This window comes from Choloepus didactylus, chromosome 18 (assembly GCF_015220235.1).
Source record: "Choloepus didactylus isolate mChoDid1 chromosome 18, mChoDid1.pri, whole genome shotgun sequence".
Taxonomy (NCBI): domain Eukaryota; kingdom Metazoa; phylum Chordata; class Mammalia; order Pilosa; family Megalonychidae; genus Choloepus; species Choloepus didactylus.
In genome coordinates, this window is record NC_051324.1 from 47,988,024 (window position 1) to 48,007,886 (window position 19,863).

General features: G+C 37.2%; 1 protein-coding gene across 3 annotated transcripts in view; it reads right to left on the reverse strand.

Annotated features, from left to right (window-relative positions):
- NPEPPS (aminopeptidase puromycin sensitive) overlaps nucleotides 1-19,863 on the reverse strand; it is a 110,034-nt gene that overhangs the window by 18,900 nt on the left and 71,271 nt on the right. For all 3 annotated transcript variants that reach the window (XM_037810849.1, XM_037810847.1, XM_037810848.1), the window contains 6 exons: nucleotides 18,764-18,928; nucleotides 17,814-17,918; nucleotides 17,343-17,403; nucleotides 14,004-14,113; nucleotides 5,529-5,592; nucleotides 3,933-4,072 (listed from right to left, as the gene is read on the reverse strand). In XM_037810849.1, coding sequence (XP_037666777.1) covers nucleotides 3,933-4,072; nucleotides 5,529-5,592; nucleotides 14,004-14,113; nucleotides 17,343-17,403; nucleotides 17,814-17,918; nucleotides 18,764-18,928 — 645 coding nt within the window. The remainder of the gene's footprint in view (nucleotides 1-3,932; nucleotides 4,073-5,528; nucleotides 5,593-14,003; nucleotides 14,114-17,342; nucleotides 17,404-17,813; nucleotides 17,919-18,763; nucleotides 18,929-19,863) is intronic.

Consider the following 19,863-nt stretch of genomic DNA (forward strand, 5'->3'; position numbering starts at 1 on the left):
GCTCCGGCCTCAAAATGGCTTTCTCCCAGGACGTTCCTCTCCAGCGAGCTTGCTCCTCTTCAAAACATCACTCCCAGCTGCATTCCTTTTCCTCTCTCTGAGTCAGCTCATTTATATCGCTCCACCGATCAGGGTCCACCTTGAATGGGCAGGGCCACACCTCCATGGGAACATCTCATCAGAATCATCTCCCACAGCTGGGTGGGGCACATTCCAAGCAAATCCAACCAGCACCAAAAACGTTTGCCCCACACAAGACCACAAAGATAATGGCATTTGGGGGATACAATACACTCAAACCGGCACAGATACAAAAGAAAAAGAAAAAGAAAAAGAAAAAGAAAGAGAAAGAGAGAGAGAGAGAGAGAGAGAGAGAGAGAGAGAGAGAGAGAGAGAAAGAGAAAGAGAAAGAGAAAAAGACAGCTAAAAAGCAACAAAAGGAAAGATAGAACTAAACTAATGTACAATAAAAGAATCAGACAATATCGCCAATGCCAAGAGTCCCATACCCTCCCTTACGTCCCCTCTTACAGGCATTTAGCTGTGGTATATTGCCTTTGTTACATTAAAGGAAGCATAATACAATGTTTCTGTTAACTACAGTCTCTACTGCATTGACTGTATTTTTGTTCCCCAACACCACTCCATTTTTAACAACTTGCAAGGTTGACATTCATTTGTTCTCATGTAAAAACATATTTATACATTTTATCACAATTGTTGAGCACTCCAGGTTTCACTGAGTTATCGAGTCCCAGTCTTTATCTTTCCTCTTTTCTTCTTGTGTCCCACATGCTCTTAACCTTCCTCTTTCAACCATACTCACAGTCATGGTTGTTCAGTGTACTTACATTGTTGTGCTACCATCACCCAAAATTGTGTTCCAAACCTCTCACTCCTGTTTTTTCCTATCTGTCTGTTGTGTTCCCTTTAGTATTTCTTGTAGAGCAGGTATCTTGTTCACAAACTCTCTCATTGTCTGTTTGTCAGAGTATTTAAACTCTCCCTTAGATTTGAAGGACAGTTTTGCCAGATATAGGACTCTTGGTTATCAGTTTTTCGCTTTCAGTATCTTAAATATATCACACCACTTCTTTCTTGCCTCCATGGTTTCTACTGAGAAATCCGCACACAGTCTTAATCAAACTTCCTTTGCATATGATGGATCGCTTTTCTCTTGCTGCTTTCAGGATTCTCTCTTTCTCTTTGACGTGTGATAATCTGATTAGTGTCTTGGTGTAGATCTATTCATATCTATTCTGTTTGGGGTATGCTGCACTTCTTGGATCTGCAATTTTATGTCTTTCAAAAAAGATGGGAAATTTTCATTGATTATTTCCTCTATTATTGCTTCTGCCCCTTTTCCCTTCTCTTCTCCTTCTGGGACACCCGTGGCATGTACATTCATGTGTTTCATGTTGTCATTCAATTCCGAGACGTTGCTTATTATTTTTCTATTCTTTCCCTATCTGTTCTTTTGTGTGTAGGCTTTCAGGTGTCTTGTTCTCCAGTTCCTGAGTGTTTTTTTCTGCCTCTTGAGATCTGCTGTTGTACGTCTCTCCATTGTGTTTTTCATCTCTTGTGTTGTGGCTTTCATTTCCATAGATTCTGCCAGTTGTTTTTTCAAACTTTTGATTTCTACCTTATGTTCACACAGTGTTTTCTTTATATTCTTCATCTCTTTTGCCATATCTTCCCTGAACTTGTTCATTTGGTTTTTGAATTGATTTAGCATATTTCTTTGAAAATCTTTAATTGATTGTTTCATTAAAGTGAAGCAATATCTCAACTGTATCTTAATTGAGGTGTTAAGTTTGTTCCTTTGACTGGGGCATGTCTCCATTTTTCCTAGTGTATGCTGTAGTTTTCTGTTGTCTAGGCATCTGGTTTCCTTGGTTACCCCAATCAGATTTTTCCAACCAGAATGGGTTCAGGTCTCAAAATGGAGTTATATTCAGTATCAGGTTTTCCTGAGAGTGTGTCTTAGAAGATGACAGACTTTCCTGTGAGGCCCCTAGCTGCTGTGCTTTTCCTAACCTTCCCAGCATGTGGCGCCTGTCAGCTGTTCACTCCCAACTGGTATAAGGAGGTGTGGCCCCTTTAGTTCTCAGCTTAGGTTGTTTCTGTTTTGGCTGTTTTCTCCCAGGCCCTGGGGAGTTCTGAAGGGAAGGTGGGCACTAGAGCTGGGCCCCACCTCCTTCCTCTTAAGGTAGCTACACCCCCTAGGGAGTTCTCTTCTGCATCTTCTGCATCTGAATTACTCCTTTGTCTCTCTAACTCTGTTAACTCCACCCGTCTGGGTCAGAGCGCTGCGAACCGAAAATGGCTGAGGTTCTCTCCACTGAGCCACTCAGGTTGAGAGAGTGAAAAAGGGAAAAAAGCCCCCTTTCCGAGCCAGTCCATGGCCCCCCAGTTTCGCCTATTGGTCAGAGAAAGCACCTGGTCTCCTGGGCTCCCCTTCCTAGGGCACAGGCGTTTTTCTGGCTCTTTAAGGTCAGTCATCTCTAAAAGCCTCTGTATTTTTCCTTCTTTTTTTTTAAGTAAAAATTGTTCTCCCTCAGCCCCACCTCCTCTCCACTGGGAGCGACCTCAGGGTACTTTGCTGCTTGTTAGGGGTTTGTCTATGTTTGTAGCTTGTATTCAACAACCCACATTTGTTAATTAAAACCCCAGTTGGAGCGGGAATGAGCTATATTTGCTGGCTCCGGGAATGCTGCTTTCTCCCACAGTGAGGTCTTGCAGCTCAGCCTGCCATGGGGGGAGGGAGCTCCCGGTGCAGTTCCTCAGTTTTTACTTACAGATTTTATGCTGTGATCTCAGCCATTCCACCCATGCAGGTTGATGTATGGTTTATGGACATTCATGGTTGTCCCCAGCAATTGTTCCAGATTATTTACTAGTTGTTCCTGGTTGTTTATTAGTTACTCCAGGGGACTAACTAAATTCCACACCTCTCTATGCCACCATCTGCCCCTCCTCCTCCTCTCTACCCAATTTTAAGACATATAATAAAGATAGGTTAACTAAGAAAATGTAGTATTGTCAGAGATAGAGATACTGATCGGTGGAACAGAATAAAACATCCAGAAGTAGATCCATACAAACCAGGGTAACTTACTTTTTTTTTTTTGCTATATAGTTATACAATCATTATCAAAAATTAGGGCTACAGGATTACAGCTCAACAATTTCAATATTTCCCTCTAGTATTCCAATATACTAGAAACTAAAAAGAAATATCTATATAATCAGTCAATAGTCATAATCATTTGTTAAATCCTAAATTTCTCAGTTATACCTCCTCCCTCTCATTTAATCATTCTCTCAATCTTCAAGGATATCTGGACAATGACCACTTTAACTTCTTCGTGCTGAAAAGGGATGTCGACCTTATTGGGTAGAGGAATGAAACTGGTTGATGTTCTTGGACAGTTTGGTACCTCTGGGTTTCAGGGCTTATTTGGCATAGGAACAATCTGGGGGCCCTGTGTGAAAACACTTTTAAACACTTAACAGCTAAATGAATTTCACATTACAGTGACACAAACTGACTATTAAGTGTCATTTGATTATAACTGTACACATATGATGACAACACTGAAGTTATCCTATCATTGCAATGATAGGGCAGTTTGAACTTGCAAGAGTACAATGTTTTGGTTAATGTGGCTTCAGACACAGTCTACTATTTTTTTTTTCTCTAACTCTATCCCTCTTATCTGCTTACCGACCACTCCCTTGGCCAACATTAGGCAAATCTCTGGGAACTAGTCCTAAATACCACATAGGGAAGTTGAGAAATGTTTTTTTCCTTCAAAGTCCTAGTCTAAACTGAAGCAGTAGAATTTAGAGACCGCCATAAGATGCATAAAGGAAGTGAGAGAAATCAATTTAGGTAAGACAAAAACGGCCATGCCATTTCTGGAACTCACCTTTACCCACTGGTCTGGTTTTACATTTTTCAAAACCACATTCATCTCTGGCTTGTCCATTAGAATTTTCAGTTTGGCCTGGTTAGGATCTTCGCTAGTAGAGATTGTGATAGGAACCATCCACTGGGGACAGTCTTCTCCTTAAGCAAGAAAAGAACAAATAGAAAACCTGAGAAAGAATATCACACAGAAGAAACAGAAGGTAAGGTGGAGAGAGAGGGCTGGTGTTGTCCCAGCCATGGACTTGAGTCTGTTACATCAATAGCGCATTTTTAGTGGTACATGAACTGTTCTAGCTTACCTGAATAATTATTAGTACAAAGGATAAGATAATTGACTAATAAAATCACAATAGTCTTAAAAAAAAAAAAAAAAAAAGAGCAGTGTACACACTTGTAGAATTACGAATGCAATGCTTTTAACCTAAATGTTCTTTTTCCTTTGCAGAGCAATAGGAACAGCATCAATTTTACGTTAAAATAATACACACTGCTAAAAAAAAAACCTGAAAGGTTGCATTTTATTGCTGTGATAGGCTACATTCTAGGAGATTTTGGACTCTATAACACAGAGGAGTCATATCTAAAAGCTAAATAAGGCAGACATGCTGTCTTGGATGCCAGACAGAAAAACAGACTTTGCATTAAGATGTCAAACAAGACTCACTGTCTAGTATATTTTACAGAGCTATTTTCATAAGCTATATAGCTTTATGCTATCAGGCTAAACTATGAGTTCAAATCTCCTCCTGACACTTAGACATTTCAGGTTTTAATGTTGCCTATGTTGCTCCCAAAGCATTGGAAAAACCTGCAATACAATGCAGATTACAAGTATGGGGCAGAAATGGCAACTGTGACATTTAGAAATTTATTTGGATAATAAACTTGTCATCTGACTTGTCACACATATTGATTACAAGAATAATTCTCAGCACTAAGGAAGGTTAAGGGTGGAAGCTGTACCTCTTAACCCCAGTAGACTGCATCAGATTTTGGTGGATGGAACATGAAAAAGCATAGTTGATTCTGATATACAACTGCTCCATTGATAACTACTGTTTCAAAGAAGTGAGAAAGGTACCGAAAAACACTTTACTTCTTGATTTTTCATTTTAATTGATTTCCTGGGTAAAAGAATCTAATATTTAGAAAACAGTGTCTAGTAGTAGTTAAGAACACATACTCAGGGAGTCAGACAATTTTGTTTGAGTTCCCACTCTTTATGTTATTAGGTGACCCTAGGCAATTTAACTCACCTAAATCATCTGTAAAATGGAAATACCACCATCTACTTTATAGTTACTGAGAATACAAAATAAGGAACAGTTATGGTATTTAGTACAATGACTGGTATATAATAAACGTAATAATCATCGAGTTGTTTCTTTCTTATATACTTCAGAATGTGACAAAATACTACAAATAGCTATCTGATATCCTTTTTTGATTTCCTTTCATTTTCATTCTAGTAATCATTTCCTTGTCTTTATTTAATTCTAAATAAAAAATGGACAATTATTTCCTATTAGTTGGAACACTACTGGTATGGTATCCAAATTCATTGATCAGCTCCCAATTAAAGTCATCTGCTTACCAACATATGGTCCACCGGCACAGAACTTCCTTTGGGATAACCTCAGTAATCTGTCATCTTCAACCTAAAGAAGTAAAACAAAGGTTATAGTAGTATTAACACTTTTTTTGCAGAGAGGGGAAACATTTCTGTGACCAAGTAGACTGTGGAGCAAGTATAGACATGTTTCATGAGTAAACAAAATGCAATGGTGATGATGATGATGATGATGCTACAACAGAATAGGAAATAAGTCTCTATTTCTCATTTAGCCCTCAAAATAACCGCTTTAATTAAAAGGCCAGGTTTCACATAATATAGGCTCTCAGAAAAGATACGTACAAAAAAAAAAAAATACCCAGATGAGAAAAGTTTCTTAAAATCTTTACAGTATTAAGGTTTCCAAAAGCAGAGTCAATAATAAATAATACTTCAGCAAGTTAATTTCATCTTTGTTTGTTTCATTTCTCATTTGTTACTGTGTCCTAGAAGATTTCAAATAACACCTGATATAACAGACTTAAGATCAATTAAATCAAATGTAAAATTGGGCCAATGACCTTCATGGATAAAATGACTGCAAGTGACAGAATTGAAAAACTAAAAAAAAATTGAGTTAGGACACAATGGCCACCCTGATGCCACGAAGAAACTCTTGGGAACATAAATATCACATCACTGATGGCTTAAAAGAAGACCAGAACTTGCCCTTATGAAGCTCGTTACTGCAAAGGAGAGGCTAAACCTGCATATAATTGTTCCTAAGAGTCTCCCCGAGTGCCTCTTTGTTGCTCAGATGTGGCCCTCTCTCTAGCTAAGCCAACCTGGCAGGTGAACTCACTGCCCTCCCCTCTACGTGTAAATTTCCAGGGGTGTAAATCTCCCTGGTAATGAAGGATATGACTCCCAGGGATGAGTCTGGACTCGGCATTGTGGGATGGAGAAGATCTTCTTGACCAAAAGTAGTACACAAAATGAAATGAAATTAAAGTTTCGGTGGCTGAGAGATTTCAAATGGAGTTGAGAGGTCACTCTGGTGGGCATTCTTATGCACTATATAGATAACACTTTTAGGATTTAATGTATTGGAATAGCTAGAAGTAAATACCTGAAACTATCAAACTCCAACCCAGTAGCCTTGACTCTTGAAGACGATTGTATAACAATGTAAATTACAAGGGGCGACAGTGTGATTGCGAAAGTCTTGTGGATCACACTCCCTTTATCTAGTGTACGGATGGATGAGTAGAAAAATGGGGACAAAAACTAAATGAAAAATAGGGTGGGATGGGGGGATGATTTGGGTGTTCTTTTTTTTTTTTTTTTAATTAAATTCAGTTTTATTGAAATACATTCACACACCATACAATCATCCATGGTATACAATCCACTGTCCACAGTATGATAACATAGTTCATCACCACAATCTATCTCTGAACATTTTCCTTACATCAGAAAGAACCAGAACAAGAATAAAAAATAAAAGTGAAAAAAGAACACCCAAGCCATCCCCCCCATCCCACCCCATTTGTCCTTTAGTTTTTATCCCCATTTTTCTACTCATCCATACACTAGATAAAGGGGGTGTGATCCACAAGGTCTTCACAATCACACTGTCACCCCTTATAATCTACGTTATTATATAATTGTCTTCAGGAGTCCAGACTGCTGGGTTGGAGTTTGGTAGTTTCAGGTATTTACTTCCAGCTATTCCAATACATTAAAACCCAAGAGGTGTTAACTATATAGTGCATAAGAATGTCCACCAGAGTGACCTCTTGACTCCATTTGAAATCCCTCAGCCACTGAAACTATTTCGTCTCATTTTGCATCCCCCTTTTGGTCAAGAAGATACTCTCAGTCCCACGATGCCGGGTCCACATTCATCCCCGGGAGTCATATTCTGCATTGCCAGGGAGATTTACAACCCTGGAAGTCGGGTCCCACGTAGGGGGGAGGGCAGCGAGTTCACCTGTCGAGATGGCTCAGTTAGAGAGAGAGAGGGCCACATCTGAGCAACAAAGAGGTACTCAGGGGGAGACTCTTAGGCACAATTATAAGCAAGTTTAGCCTCTCCTTTGCAGTAATGAGCTTCATAAGGGCATTCATAAGCCCCCTGATCGAGGGCTTGGCACATCAAACTGCCAGTCCCAATGTTTGTGACAACATCACAATTTTTATTTTTATTTTTATTTTATTTTTTATTCTTATTCTGATTTTTTCTGATATAAGGAAAATGTTCAAAAATAGATTGGGGTGATGAATGCACAACTATATGATGGTACTGTGAACAGCTGATTGTACACCATGGATGTTTGTATGGTATGTGAATATATTTCAATAAAACTGAATTAAAAAAAAAAAAAAAAAAGACCAGAGGATTGTGGGAACATGATGGAGAAGGAAGCACCAGGAATCCCTCCACTGAAACAAATATTGAACTGGATTAACCACTTTGAAACTCTGGAGTCTAGAGGAACACTGTGCAGCATCCAGGGAGGATAGGGAGGAAGAAGCTGGTAAACTGCGGTAAAGACTGGTGAGTTTCACCTCTCTGCAGTGACTACCATTCCCTTTCCCCCAGCCTCATGGCCAGCATCAATGTGGACTGAAGCTCCAGCTTCTGGAACAGCTGGCTGATGCCAAGGTGGAACACAAAGAACATGTCCTCCAAATTCCAGGGATGTGTGGTCAGATCCCAGATCTCTACCTTTGATCAGCTACTTCAAATCACTGGGGACTGCCCTCAGGGCAGCTACTGTTCCAACTTCCCTGGGGCAAAGGTGGCAGAGGAATTTTAAAACAATAACATTCCTCAAAACTATGGAAAACCAAAAGTTGTTTCTTTAAAAAGATCAATAAAATCAACAAATCTTTAGATAGACTGGCAAAGAAAAAGAGAGAACACAAATAAAATGTAAACGGGGACATTACTACCAACCTCACAAAATAAAATGTCTATTAGAGGATACTTTGAACAACTGTACCCCCAAAATTGGATAACCTAGATGAAACTGACAAATTCCTAAAACACACAAACTACATGCACTGATTCAAGAAAAAATAAATGATCTCAACAAACCAATAACTAATAAAGAGATTGAATTAGTCATCAAAAACTTCCCAACAAAGAAAAGCCCAGGACCAGATGGGTGAATTCTACCAACCATACCAAGGAGAATAACACTTATTCTGCTCAAAGTCTCCCAAAAAACTGAAAAGGAAGGGAACACTCCCTAATTCATTCTATGAGGCCAGCAATGCTCCCACACCAAAGCCATATAAAGACGACTCAAGAAAACAAGAGACCATTGTCCTTTATGAACGTAAGTGCAAAAATCCTAAAAACAAAAAACAAAAAACAAAAAAAACAGCAAACTGAATCCAACAGCACATCAAAAGCATTATATATCTTGATCAAGTGGGATTTATCCCAGGTATGCAAGAAAATCAATAAATGTTAATACGCCACATTAATAGAACAAAGGGGAAGAAACCACATAATCATTTCAATGCAGAAAAGGCATATGACAAGATCCAGTACCACTTCTTGATAAAAACAATTAGAAAACTAGGAATAGAAGGAAATTTCCTCAATATGATAAAGAGCAAATATGAAAAACTAATGTCCTACTCAATGGTGAAAGACTGAAAACTTTCCCTCTAAGATCAGGAACAAGACAAGGATGCCCACTGTCACAACCGTTATTCAACATTGTACTGGAAGTTCTAGCTAGAGCAATTAAGCAAGAGAAAGAAATAAAAGGCATCCAAATTGGAAAGGAAAAAGTAAAAATTTCCCTGATTGCAGATGACATATACTATATGCAGAAAATCCTGAAAAATCCACAACAAACCTGTTGGAACTAATAAATGAATTCAGCAAAGTTGCAGGGTACAAAATCAACACACAAAAATCACTAGTGTTTCTAATCAAGAAAAAAATTTATTTACAATAGCAACTAAAAGAATCAAATATCTAGGAATAAATCTTAAGGATGTAAAGGAGTTGCACACAGAAAACTACAGAACATTGTTAAAAGAAATCGAAGAAAACATAAATAAATGGAAGGACATTCTGTGTTCATGGATTGGAAACTAAATGTTGTTAATGTATCAATTCTACCCAAAGAGATTTACAGACTCAATGCAATTCCAATCAAAATTCCAATAGCCTTCTTTGCAGAAATGGAAAAGTCAATCATCAAATTTAAATGGAAGGCTAAAATTATTGAAAATAAATTTCAATAGCCAAAGCCAATTTGAAAAAGAAGAACAAAGTTGGAAGACACTTCCCTGATCTTAAACCCATTATAAAGCTACAGTAATCAAGACAGCATGGTAACTGAGAGCCCATTGACTGCACACTTTGGATGGATAATAGGGTGTATGAATAAGACTGTTAAAAAAATAGGCATGTTACAGAATAAACATTTGGTTTAAAAAATGCATAGCGAAAAATCTGGAAGAGTATTCACGAAGGATATTCACTGTACAGTATGAATGTAAAGTGTTTTTTAAAATTTGATTGTTTCTACAATATAAAAGGAAGGTTGTTTTACATATGTATAATTAAATAAGTAAAGAAAAAAAAGAGAGGGGGGTACTGGCACAAGGATAGATAGATATACAGACCAATGGAATCAAACTGAGAGTCCAGAAATCAACCCTTTGATTTGTGACAAAGGTGCCAAGTCCACTCCATTGGGAAAGAATAGTCTCTTCAACAAATGGTGCTGGGAAAACTGGATGTCCATGTGCAAAAAAATGAAAGTGGACCCCTGCCTCATATCTTACACAAAAACCAACTCAAAATGGATGAAAGAACTAAATATAAGAACCAAAACTACAAAAATCCTAGAAGAAAATGTAGGGAAGCACCTTCAGGACTTTGTGTTAGCCAATGGTTTGTTAGACTTTACACCCAAAGCACAAGCAACAAAAGAAAAAAATAGATTAATGGGGCCTCATCAAATTTAAAAACTGTGCATCAAAGGAATTTATCATGATAAAGTGAAAAGACAACCTATTCAATGGGAAAAATATTTGGAAACCACTTATCCCATAAGGGTTTAATATTTTAGAATATAAAAAGAAATCCTACAGTAAAATCAACAATAAAAAGACAAAAAACTCATTTTAAAAATGGGCAAAAGATTTGAATAGACATTTCTAGATCTGAATAGACATTTCTCCAAATAACATATACAAGTGGCCAAAAGCACATGAAAGGATACTCAACATCATTAGCCATGAGTGAAATGCAAATCAAAACTGCAAAGACATACCATTTCACAACAACAACAACAAATGAAAAATTACAAGCGTTGGGGAGGATGTAGAGAAATAGGAACACTCGTTCACTGCTGGTGGGAATGTAAACTGGTACAGCCACTGCGGAGGACAGTTTGGCAGTTCCTCACAAAGTTAAGGATAGTATTACCATATGATCCAGCAATCCCACTTCTAGGTATATACCCCAAACAATTTGTAGCAGGGACTTGAACAGATATTTGCAAACTGATGCTCACAGTGGCATTATTCACAACTGCCACAAGATGGAAGCAACCCAAGTGTCCATAAATCAATGACTGGATAAATAAAAATGTGGCATATACATACAATGAAATATTATTCAGCAGTAAAAAGGAATGAAGTTGATTCATACAACAACATGGATGAACCCTGAAGATGTCATGTTGAGTGAAATAAGCCAGACACAAAAGGACAGATATTGTATGATCTCACTGATATGAAATAATTTAGAATAGGCAATTCAAAGAGTCAGAAATTAGAATACAGGTGACCAGGGGCTGGGGTGGGGACAGGGAATGGAGAGTTAATGCTAAGTTGTATAGAGTTTCTATTGGTTTGTTCATAAAGTGTTGGTAATGAATGGTGGTAATAATAGCACAACATTCAATGTTAATTCACAGATCGGAATTATTTATGTGAATGTGGTTTGTGCTGGTTTGGATGTATTATGTCCCCCAAAACGCCATGTTCCTTGATGCAATCTTGTGGGGGCAGATGTATTAAGTGCTGCCTGGGTTAGAATCCTTTGACTATTTCCATGGAGATGTGACTCAATCAACTGTGGGTGAAACGTTTGATTAAATTATTTCCATGGAGATATGGACCCTGCCCATTCAAGGTGGGTCTTGATTTAATCACTGGGTCTTATAAAAGACCTCGCAGACAGAAGGACCTTACAGCAGTGATATTTTGGAGAGCTGCTGCAGCACAGAGAGACATTTTAGAGATGGCCTTTGAAAGCAGACTTTTGCTGATACTTTGGAGATACCAGCCCACAGTCTGCCCTGAGAAGCTAAGCCTAGAGAAATTGTGTAATGCCATTTTGAAATGCAAACTGGGAGCAAGCAGATGCCAGCCACGTGCTTTCCAAGCTAAAAGAGGTTTTCCAGACATCACTGGCCATCCGTCAGCAAAGGTACCCTATTGTTGATGCCTTAGCTAGAACACTTTCATGGCTGTAGAACTGTAAATTTGTAACCAAATAAAACCCCTTTATAAAAGCCAATCCATTTCTAGTATTCTGCACAACAGCAGCATTAGCAAACCGGAACAGTGGTTATTAGAGGAAATTTTAGGTTGTATAGGTTAATAGGATAAAAATTAAAAAAAACAACAACATAGAACTGTACAACACAGTGAACCCTACTGTAAATGATGAACTACAGTTAACAGTACAATTATAACATGTCTTTCATGAATTTTAACATAGTTCTCTTTTGCTATTTGTTTGTTCTTGTACCATACACATACAAGGTGTTAATAGCAGGGTGCTTTATGAAAACTCTATTTTATGCTTGATTTTTCTGTAAACCTACCACTTCTCTAATAAAAAAAACAAAAACAAAACACATCACAGATTAGCTGTATATTACATAGATTTCCTTGAAAAAGTTGACAGCTGACTTTTAAATTGGTTCAGAATTAAAGCAAAAATATTTAAATTAAGAGAATATAAAGTGAGAAATAAATTATAAGATATTATAAGCTGTAGAGCTCTCCTATTCTTAAAGGAATGAAGAGTCACAGACAGGCTTTTCAAATTGTAGCATAATATGAACCACGAGTTTGATTGTGCCTGTAGACAAATAAACAACAAATCAAAGAAAGCAAAACCTTGAGGTAGCTGGATAAAAAAGTTGAGTCTCAGTATCATGGGGAGGAAAAGGAGTGTAAGGTGTTCTCCATTCTGATAAACTAATATGCTCTGCTTCCTATGCTTGAAGAATAAATTATCATCTAACAGTCTGATTTATGTGTAATAAGTAAATAGTTTAATATCTTTGAGGTGTTGATAGTTTTTGATGGAATGACATCCCCAGAGGTGAAAGAAACAATTATTTTTGTAGGCTTTTATTCTTAAACAGGAAGGTCAAGTGAAAATCTACTCAGTAGTCTACATGGAAGGTCAATATCAAGTTTGATCAGACATCTCCTATAATACACTAATCCAAAGTGAATATAAAAAAAGACTTGAAGGAAACAGATGTTCACAATGGTACCTAAACTTACAGGTCTTCTTTTCCACCAGATTTGATCAATTGCATTCCCTAAATTGCCTTTTTCAAATTCTTGCAGCCATTCTGAATGAAAGGTCTCCCAATGTGCATACTTTATTATGAAAATGTTCCATGTGAATTTGGGTACACTTTAAGAATGTTCTGTTACAAACTTGGATTGCCACATTAAGAAACTGTCTTTGTAAAACATACTTAGCTTTATGGATGGTACAAGAACAAACATATCAAAAGTGAACTATGACTCCTCCTCTCCAAAAAATGAATGGCAATTAATTCCCCATGCAGATCATGAATCCTGCATGGGGTTTGAATGGCAATGAAGATTAAGAGCAACAATTTCTTAGTTTCATATAATGAAACTGAATCAAGATAAATTTTCTGATATGCATTAAAGGTAGTTATGTAATTCTCAGTCAGGTTGGAAGACAACCATTCTCTGAATTCAGGTAACAGTTCAACAAATAAGAGTGTAATACCTAATAAAAATTACATTGCCACCTAATAAACAGTAAACACCAATTGTAAAGAATACTGTAAACAGGTGTTGAATTTTGCCAAACGCTTTTTTTCTGCATCTTTGGAAGTGATCATGTGTTTCTACTTTATTCTGTTAAGGCAGTGATTATAAATCAAAACGTTGATTTTTCAATGTTAATGAATCCTGGCATTCTTGGACTAAATCCCACTTGGTGATTTTAGAATTATATTAACAAGTTAAGTGTTTTCTTCGGGGACATTAAGAGTAACAAGATTTTTTCCCCACCATACACATTTATAATTTTAATGATGTAGGGAGTAAACCATTTATAAGCCACCAATAAAAGAGTACAAGGGCTAGTTTAAATGTCATCTAGAATACTTAGAAAAAACAAATTTAATAAAGTTGTACTGAATTTCATTTAATTCCGCATCAGACAAACTGAAGAACTTTTAACAAGTTTACCTGTTCTGCTTCCACATAAATGAGGGGGAATCCCATTTGTTTGGTCCAGGTATTCATCACAGCTGCTATAGGTTTACCACTAGCATTTTCCAAACTTTCCCAAAGATCCTCTAAAAGATAAACATAAATAATGAAAACCTAAAATGCTTACATTTTTATTTTCTTAATCAAATTAGAAATTTTATCTAACTCTTGACACTGTAGCATCACCCCTGTGGACCTATTCTTTGGTCCCTTCAGGTTCAGGAAACAACAGTGGGCCAAATTGAAGCCCCTCCCCTCCACTAAGTAAACTCTTATAAAAACTGGTTTAATTTTAAAATGTTCTTGATTGTTCCACTTTATAAGAAAAATTAGAAATTACAACAGACAAAAGAGTCTTTTCAAACATACAAGTGGAAACATATTGCATATCACTGCTAATGAATCACTTACAAACTTAAAACCTTTATACCCATTCAACTAATAGAAGTTAAAAAATACTCTGATGATGAGATTAAAGTAAAACTCATGGACAAGTATCATTGGTGGTAAGGAAAGCAAAATAGCAGTATAATGTGGTAAATACTACAATGGCGGTATGCACAGAGGAAAAGCTCTTAAATATTCAATGAGACTGAAAAAATAGAAGGTATATGTGTAAGAGTAACAGCAAATGGTGCTAAAAAAGTAGGCAAGGGCTGAATAGTTCAAGACTCTATGCCTTCAAAGAGGTATAGATTTTCTTCCTATACTTTGGAAATTTATTCGTCTCAAGTATTATTAATTAGTAGGATGATACAATTAGATATTCATGTAATTGTAGCCTCAGTGTGAGAGAAGAAATTGAAGGGAGAGGAATAAGGCAAGAAGCAGTAAGTTAATAGGCCAACTGCAGAATTCCACTGGAGAAGTCAGGAAGGCATGAACTAAGGAAAGAGTAGTGAGGATAGGCAGAGTGCTGCAAGAGAATTAAGACCATGGATGGTAACGGAAACGTATTTGAACTGCCAATTGTTTTTCACAAAAAGTCAAAAAGTCAAAAAAAAAAAAAAAAAAAAAGTTAAATGGTATGGTATGGTCCACAAACCAAGAGCACTGGCTTCACCTGGAAGCTAGTTAGAAAAGAAGACTCTCAGGCCCCACCTGAGAGCTACTGAATCAGAAGCACTATAACAGAACCTAGGTGGCTGTACATATATTACAGTTTAACAAGCACAAGCTCTGTCTCCACATATACATATCTATATGCAGATGTCTTATAAAACTTGCAAGAGTACATTTTCTCCAGCCCCACTTTAAGGAACAGAGTCCCTAAAAAGGAAGTTTACAAGAGGGGAGTAGAACAGTCAAAGTTACATCCTGACGTGAACCCAGAGGCATATCCTATTCTTAATTTAAAGACCACTCATTAACCTCAGGACAGCTGAAGCTCAGGCCTCTATGAACCTCTGTCATTCTATTAGAAACTAAAGACGTTCCACAAACTTTCTTGTCTTTTAAAACATTTTTGTCCACTGAAAACCTGAAAATTCCAAGTCTGGCTTTTTCATATTCAAGCAATTCTTAAAGTCTTTATTCTTCCATTTGACGCTGATACCCAAATTATATACCATCATATGCTAAAAATCTTAAGACTCTAAACTTAATTGCAATTGTTATTCCTTGAGTTTACTCCTAAATATGGTTAATTTGTAGCTATTTTAATGTCCAATTATCAATTGAGGGCAATATATCAGCTAATTACCAAAAAGAGCAAAGCTCTAGTGTGGTAAACAGAACTTCTTCAGATTCTTCAAGGTAAAACACGGAACCACGGAAGGAACACTGGAGGATGACCAAAAGGATAATGGGTCCTGATTCATGTTGATTCAATGACTTACTACATGGTTTCGTAAGTCAACTTTATTTCCTTTCCATCACATGGAATGTTAAGCATTTACAACAAAAATAAAATACTCCACTCTGTTATCTGTGTGACACCTGAAACCGAGAGCTAGAGCTGGGCAGAAATGAATGTCAGTATTAGCGCATACAGCAACTGTTAAAAAAAAAAAAGCTGAAAAAGAGCCCAGACTTCAATTGGAGAAATGAGTGAAGCAGATCTAGTTAAGACTAGGGCAAATCGGGCCAAAGGGTAAAGGTTGAAATTGACTTTGTTTTAAAACTTCAACTTCCATGTGAGACCAAGGGATGAGATGTTTATCTGGTGCAGGATCTATATTTTCTAAACAACATAACTTCTACAGTCAAACACCACGATTACATGGAACTCTGAATAGGAAGTGGGATATGGTAGCTTTGTATAGGTTAAAGTGAAATAGCGACACATCCCAAAGTAATTTGGGCAGAGAATAAAAATATATATGCAGGGCCCCCCTGAGGAGCTGGGGGAAATGGGGAAGTGTTGGACTTCCTCACCTGGATTGCTGCCGACATTCTCACAAACACTGAGGACTGACAGCTTGGTATGCCAAGCCCTCTAACTGGGGGCTTGCCCATATGACACTCATCACTGCAAAAGAGAGGCTAAATCTGCTTGTAATTGTGCCTAAGAGTCTCCCCGAGTGCCTCTTTATTGCTCAGATGTGGCCCTCTCTCTCTAGCTAAGCCAACTCGGCAGGTGAACTCGCTGCCCTCCTCCTATGTGAGACCTGATTTCCAGGGGTGTAAATCTCCCTGGCAACATAAGATATGACTCCGGGGGATGAGTCTGGACCCAGTACCGTGGGATTGAGAAGATCTTCTTGACCAAAAAGGGGATGAGAAATGAAATGAAATAGTTTCAGTGGCTGAGAGATTTCAAATGGAGTTGAGAGGTCAATCTGGTGGACATTCTTACGCACTATATAGATAACACTTTTTAGGTTTTAGTGTATTGGAATGGCTAGAAGTAAATACCCGAAACTGTCAAACTCCAAGCCAGTAGCCTTGACTCTTGAAGACAACTGTATAACAATGTAGATTACAAGGGGTGACAGTGTGATTGTGGAAACCTTGTGAACTGCACTCCCTTTATCCAGTGTAAGGATGGATGAGTAAATAAATGGGGACAAAAACTAAATGAAAAATAGGGTGGGATGGGGAGGATGATTTGGGTGTTCTTTTTTATTTTTATTTTTTATTCTGATTCTGATTCTTTTTGGTGTAAGGAAAATGTTCAAAAATAGACTGGGGTGATAGATGCTTAAATATATGATGGTACTATGAACAGCTGATCGTACATCATGGATGACTGTATGGTACGTGAATATATCTCAATAAAACTGAATTTCATTTAAAAAAAAAAATACCCCACCCTGGATAGAGTGTCAACACTTTTCCCCCTTTCTATTCCCATCTCAAACTATTAAAGATTACCTGTGGCAGCATTCTTTTGTTGGAACTTGGTTAAATACATATTCATTCCTTTCTTAAAGTCCTGAGAAAACAAAATTTTTAAAATCCAGGGGAGTCAGACATCAGTGTTTATAGTATATTTGCATATTAGTACTCAAAACCTCATTTACCCAAATTATTTGAGTGTCAAATGTACTTAAAAATATATTTCCTCAGATGTCTATTGCCTTTTATTTAAGAATGCATACTTCTGCACTTGCTTTTAACTTTTATTCCAGCCTCTCACCTCCAAATATACTTGAACATCATTCATCTAAGAAACCATAATAGTCAATATAAAAAGAAAGGAAGACAACCCAAAGCAGGGTAATGCACTCCTACATTCTACAAAAAGTATTTAGGAACTTCACCCAAATAGAATCAGACATGTTTTCATGCAAAACTCTGATTTCATCATAAAAGAATTGAAGAGTTTTTAAACTGCTTTTTTACCTTATCCCCAATGTAGTCATGAAGCATTCGGATGACAGATGCACCTTTGCTATACGATATAGCGTCAAATATCTCATCAACCTCAGCAGGATGGCCCACACTGACCTGGCAGACAGCGTGATTCAGGGTTATGACAGGAAGCAGACAGCCTGTAATACTGAATTACATAAAAGCTTTCTGGGAAAACCCTTCTAACTCATAAGATACTTTTCTGCCTTTAGCTCACTCATGTTTAATGGTAATCCTCATTATAATTCTCATTAGTAACTTCTACTAATAAAGTGGAATACATAACATGAACCCTATCACCACCTAGGGTCTAGGCCCCAGTCCTGGCTTACAGTGTTGGAAGGCAAGAGGCACATCACTATTATTCTCAGGGGGCAAGAGCGGGATATGAAACATTTGATTTCTTTGCCCTAGCTGTATGGACAATTATATAGGACCTTGTTAAATATGTCAAAGGACAAATAAAACTCCAGCTCTTGGGAGGCAAAAGTTATACCTATAAACTAACTGAAGTAAGGATATGCTAAGTCAAGATAATTAAAATATGCACAAAAACAGACAATGACAACAAAAAAGGATATGTTCAGAACTTTCCTTAAAACAAACAATGGAATCAGTGTTCCCGAACGCTTATTACACAACAGGTATATTTCTCTCAGACCACTCAATAAAAAAGAATTTAATGAATGTTTATTAAGTACGTAGCACTTGCCTCTACAAAAACCAAAATTTTATACTGCCTACCTTAAAAAGAAACACAATTAGAATTTATTCTTGTTAAATTTTTCAACACTGGAAATACGAACTATAAAAACCAGTAAAATGAAATCACTTATACAGATTTCTCTCTTTTTTTCAGTCTTAAGTATCTCTATAACAAATTACTTATTTCTAAGAAAATGAGAGTAGTCAAAGGCCAATGGCTGGAATGAGTGGCTCACTTCAATAGGATGGCTGTTATCTAAGGCGTCAAGCTCCTGGGCACGAGTATAATCAGCAGAAACAAATTGAGTCCAGATATCATACTCTGGGAAGCAGTGGTCTACACACAGATATTCAATCCAGGAAGCAAAACCTTCATTTAACCAAAGATGAGTCCACCATTCCTAAAAACAAAAGATGGAAAGAGGTAAAGAAAACAAAATGCTTGTCATTCCACTACTGTGAAAAACAAGTTCCTTCTGCTATACTTAAAAACTAACAACTAAATGACCAAAATAACACTTAATAAATAACTCACACTTCTGAAAAAGTAGAAAGATACAAGATACCAATAAAATCCAACTGGTGATAAGAATTATGCCTGAGGGACATTCTCAAAATATTGCTAAGTAACCTTTTACTACCAAAGGCAGAAAAGGAGGGGGGAACCCTATGTAGAAAAGAGGAAGAGCATAGATAAACGCAAGCAAGAGCAAAAATGAAAAATACTGTCATAAAAAATTTAACTTAGCAAAGGATTCCTCTCTGAAACAAAACAGAAAACTACCAAGGCCAAACAAGGAAAACTTGCAATTATATAGGATCTTGGTTAAACAGAAAAGCAATACTGCTTATAGAAGGGATGAAGTGAAATTATTAGAAGTATCATGGGAATAAGGAGTTCAGTAAAAAATGGTGTTTAAACATATATTGAAAACTAAAATCCTCATCTGTTAATAAGAATTTATAGGGAGTTGAATGCAAAGAATATACTGGGTCATAGACAAAATCAACTTTAAAAAAAAAAAAAGAGAGATCTCAATCTAATTTTCCATTAAAGTTAATTAAATCTCTTGCAGACCATTAGGCAGGTAAACTCACTACTCTCCCCACTACATGGGACATGACTCCCAGGGGTGTAAGTCTCCCCGGCAATGTGGGACATGACTCCTGGGGATGAGCCTAGACCTGGCATCATAGGATTGAGAAAATCTTGACCAAAAAGGGGAAGCAAAATGAAACAAAATAAAGTTTCAGTGGCTGAGAGATTTCAAATGGAGTTGAGAGGGGAGTCTGAGGGCATTCTTATGTGCTACACAGATATCCCTTTTTAGTTTTT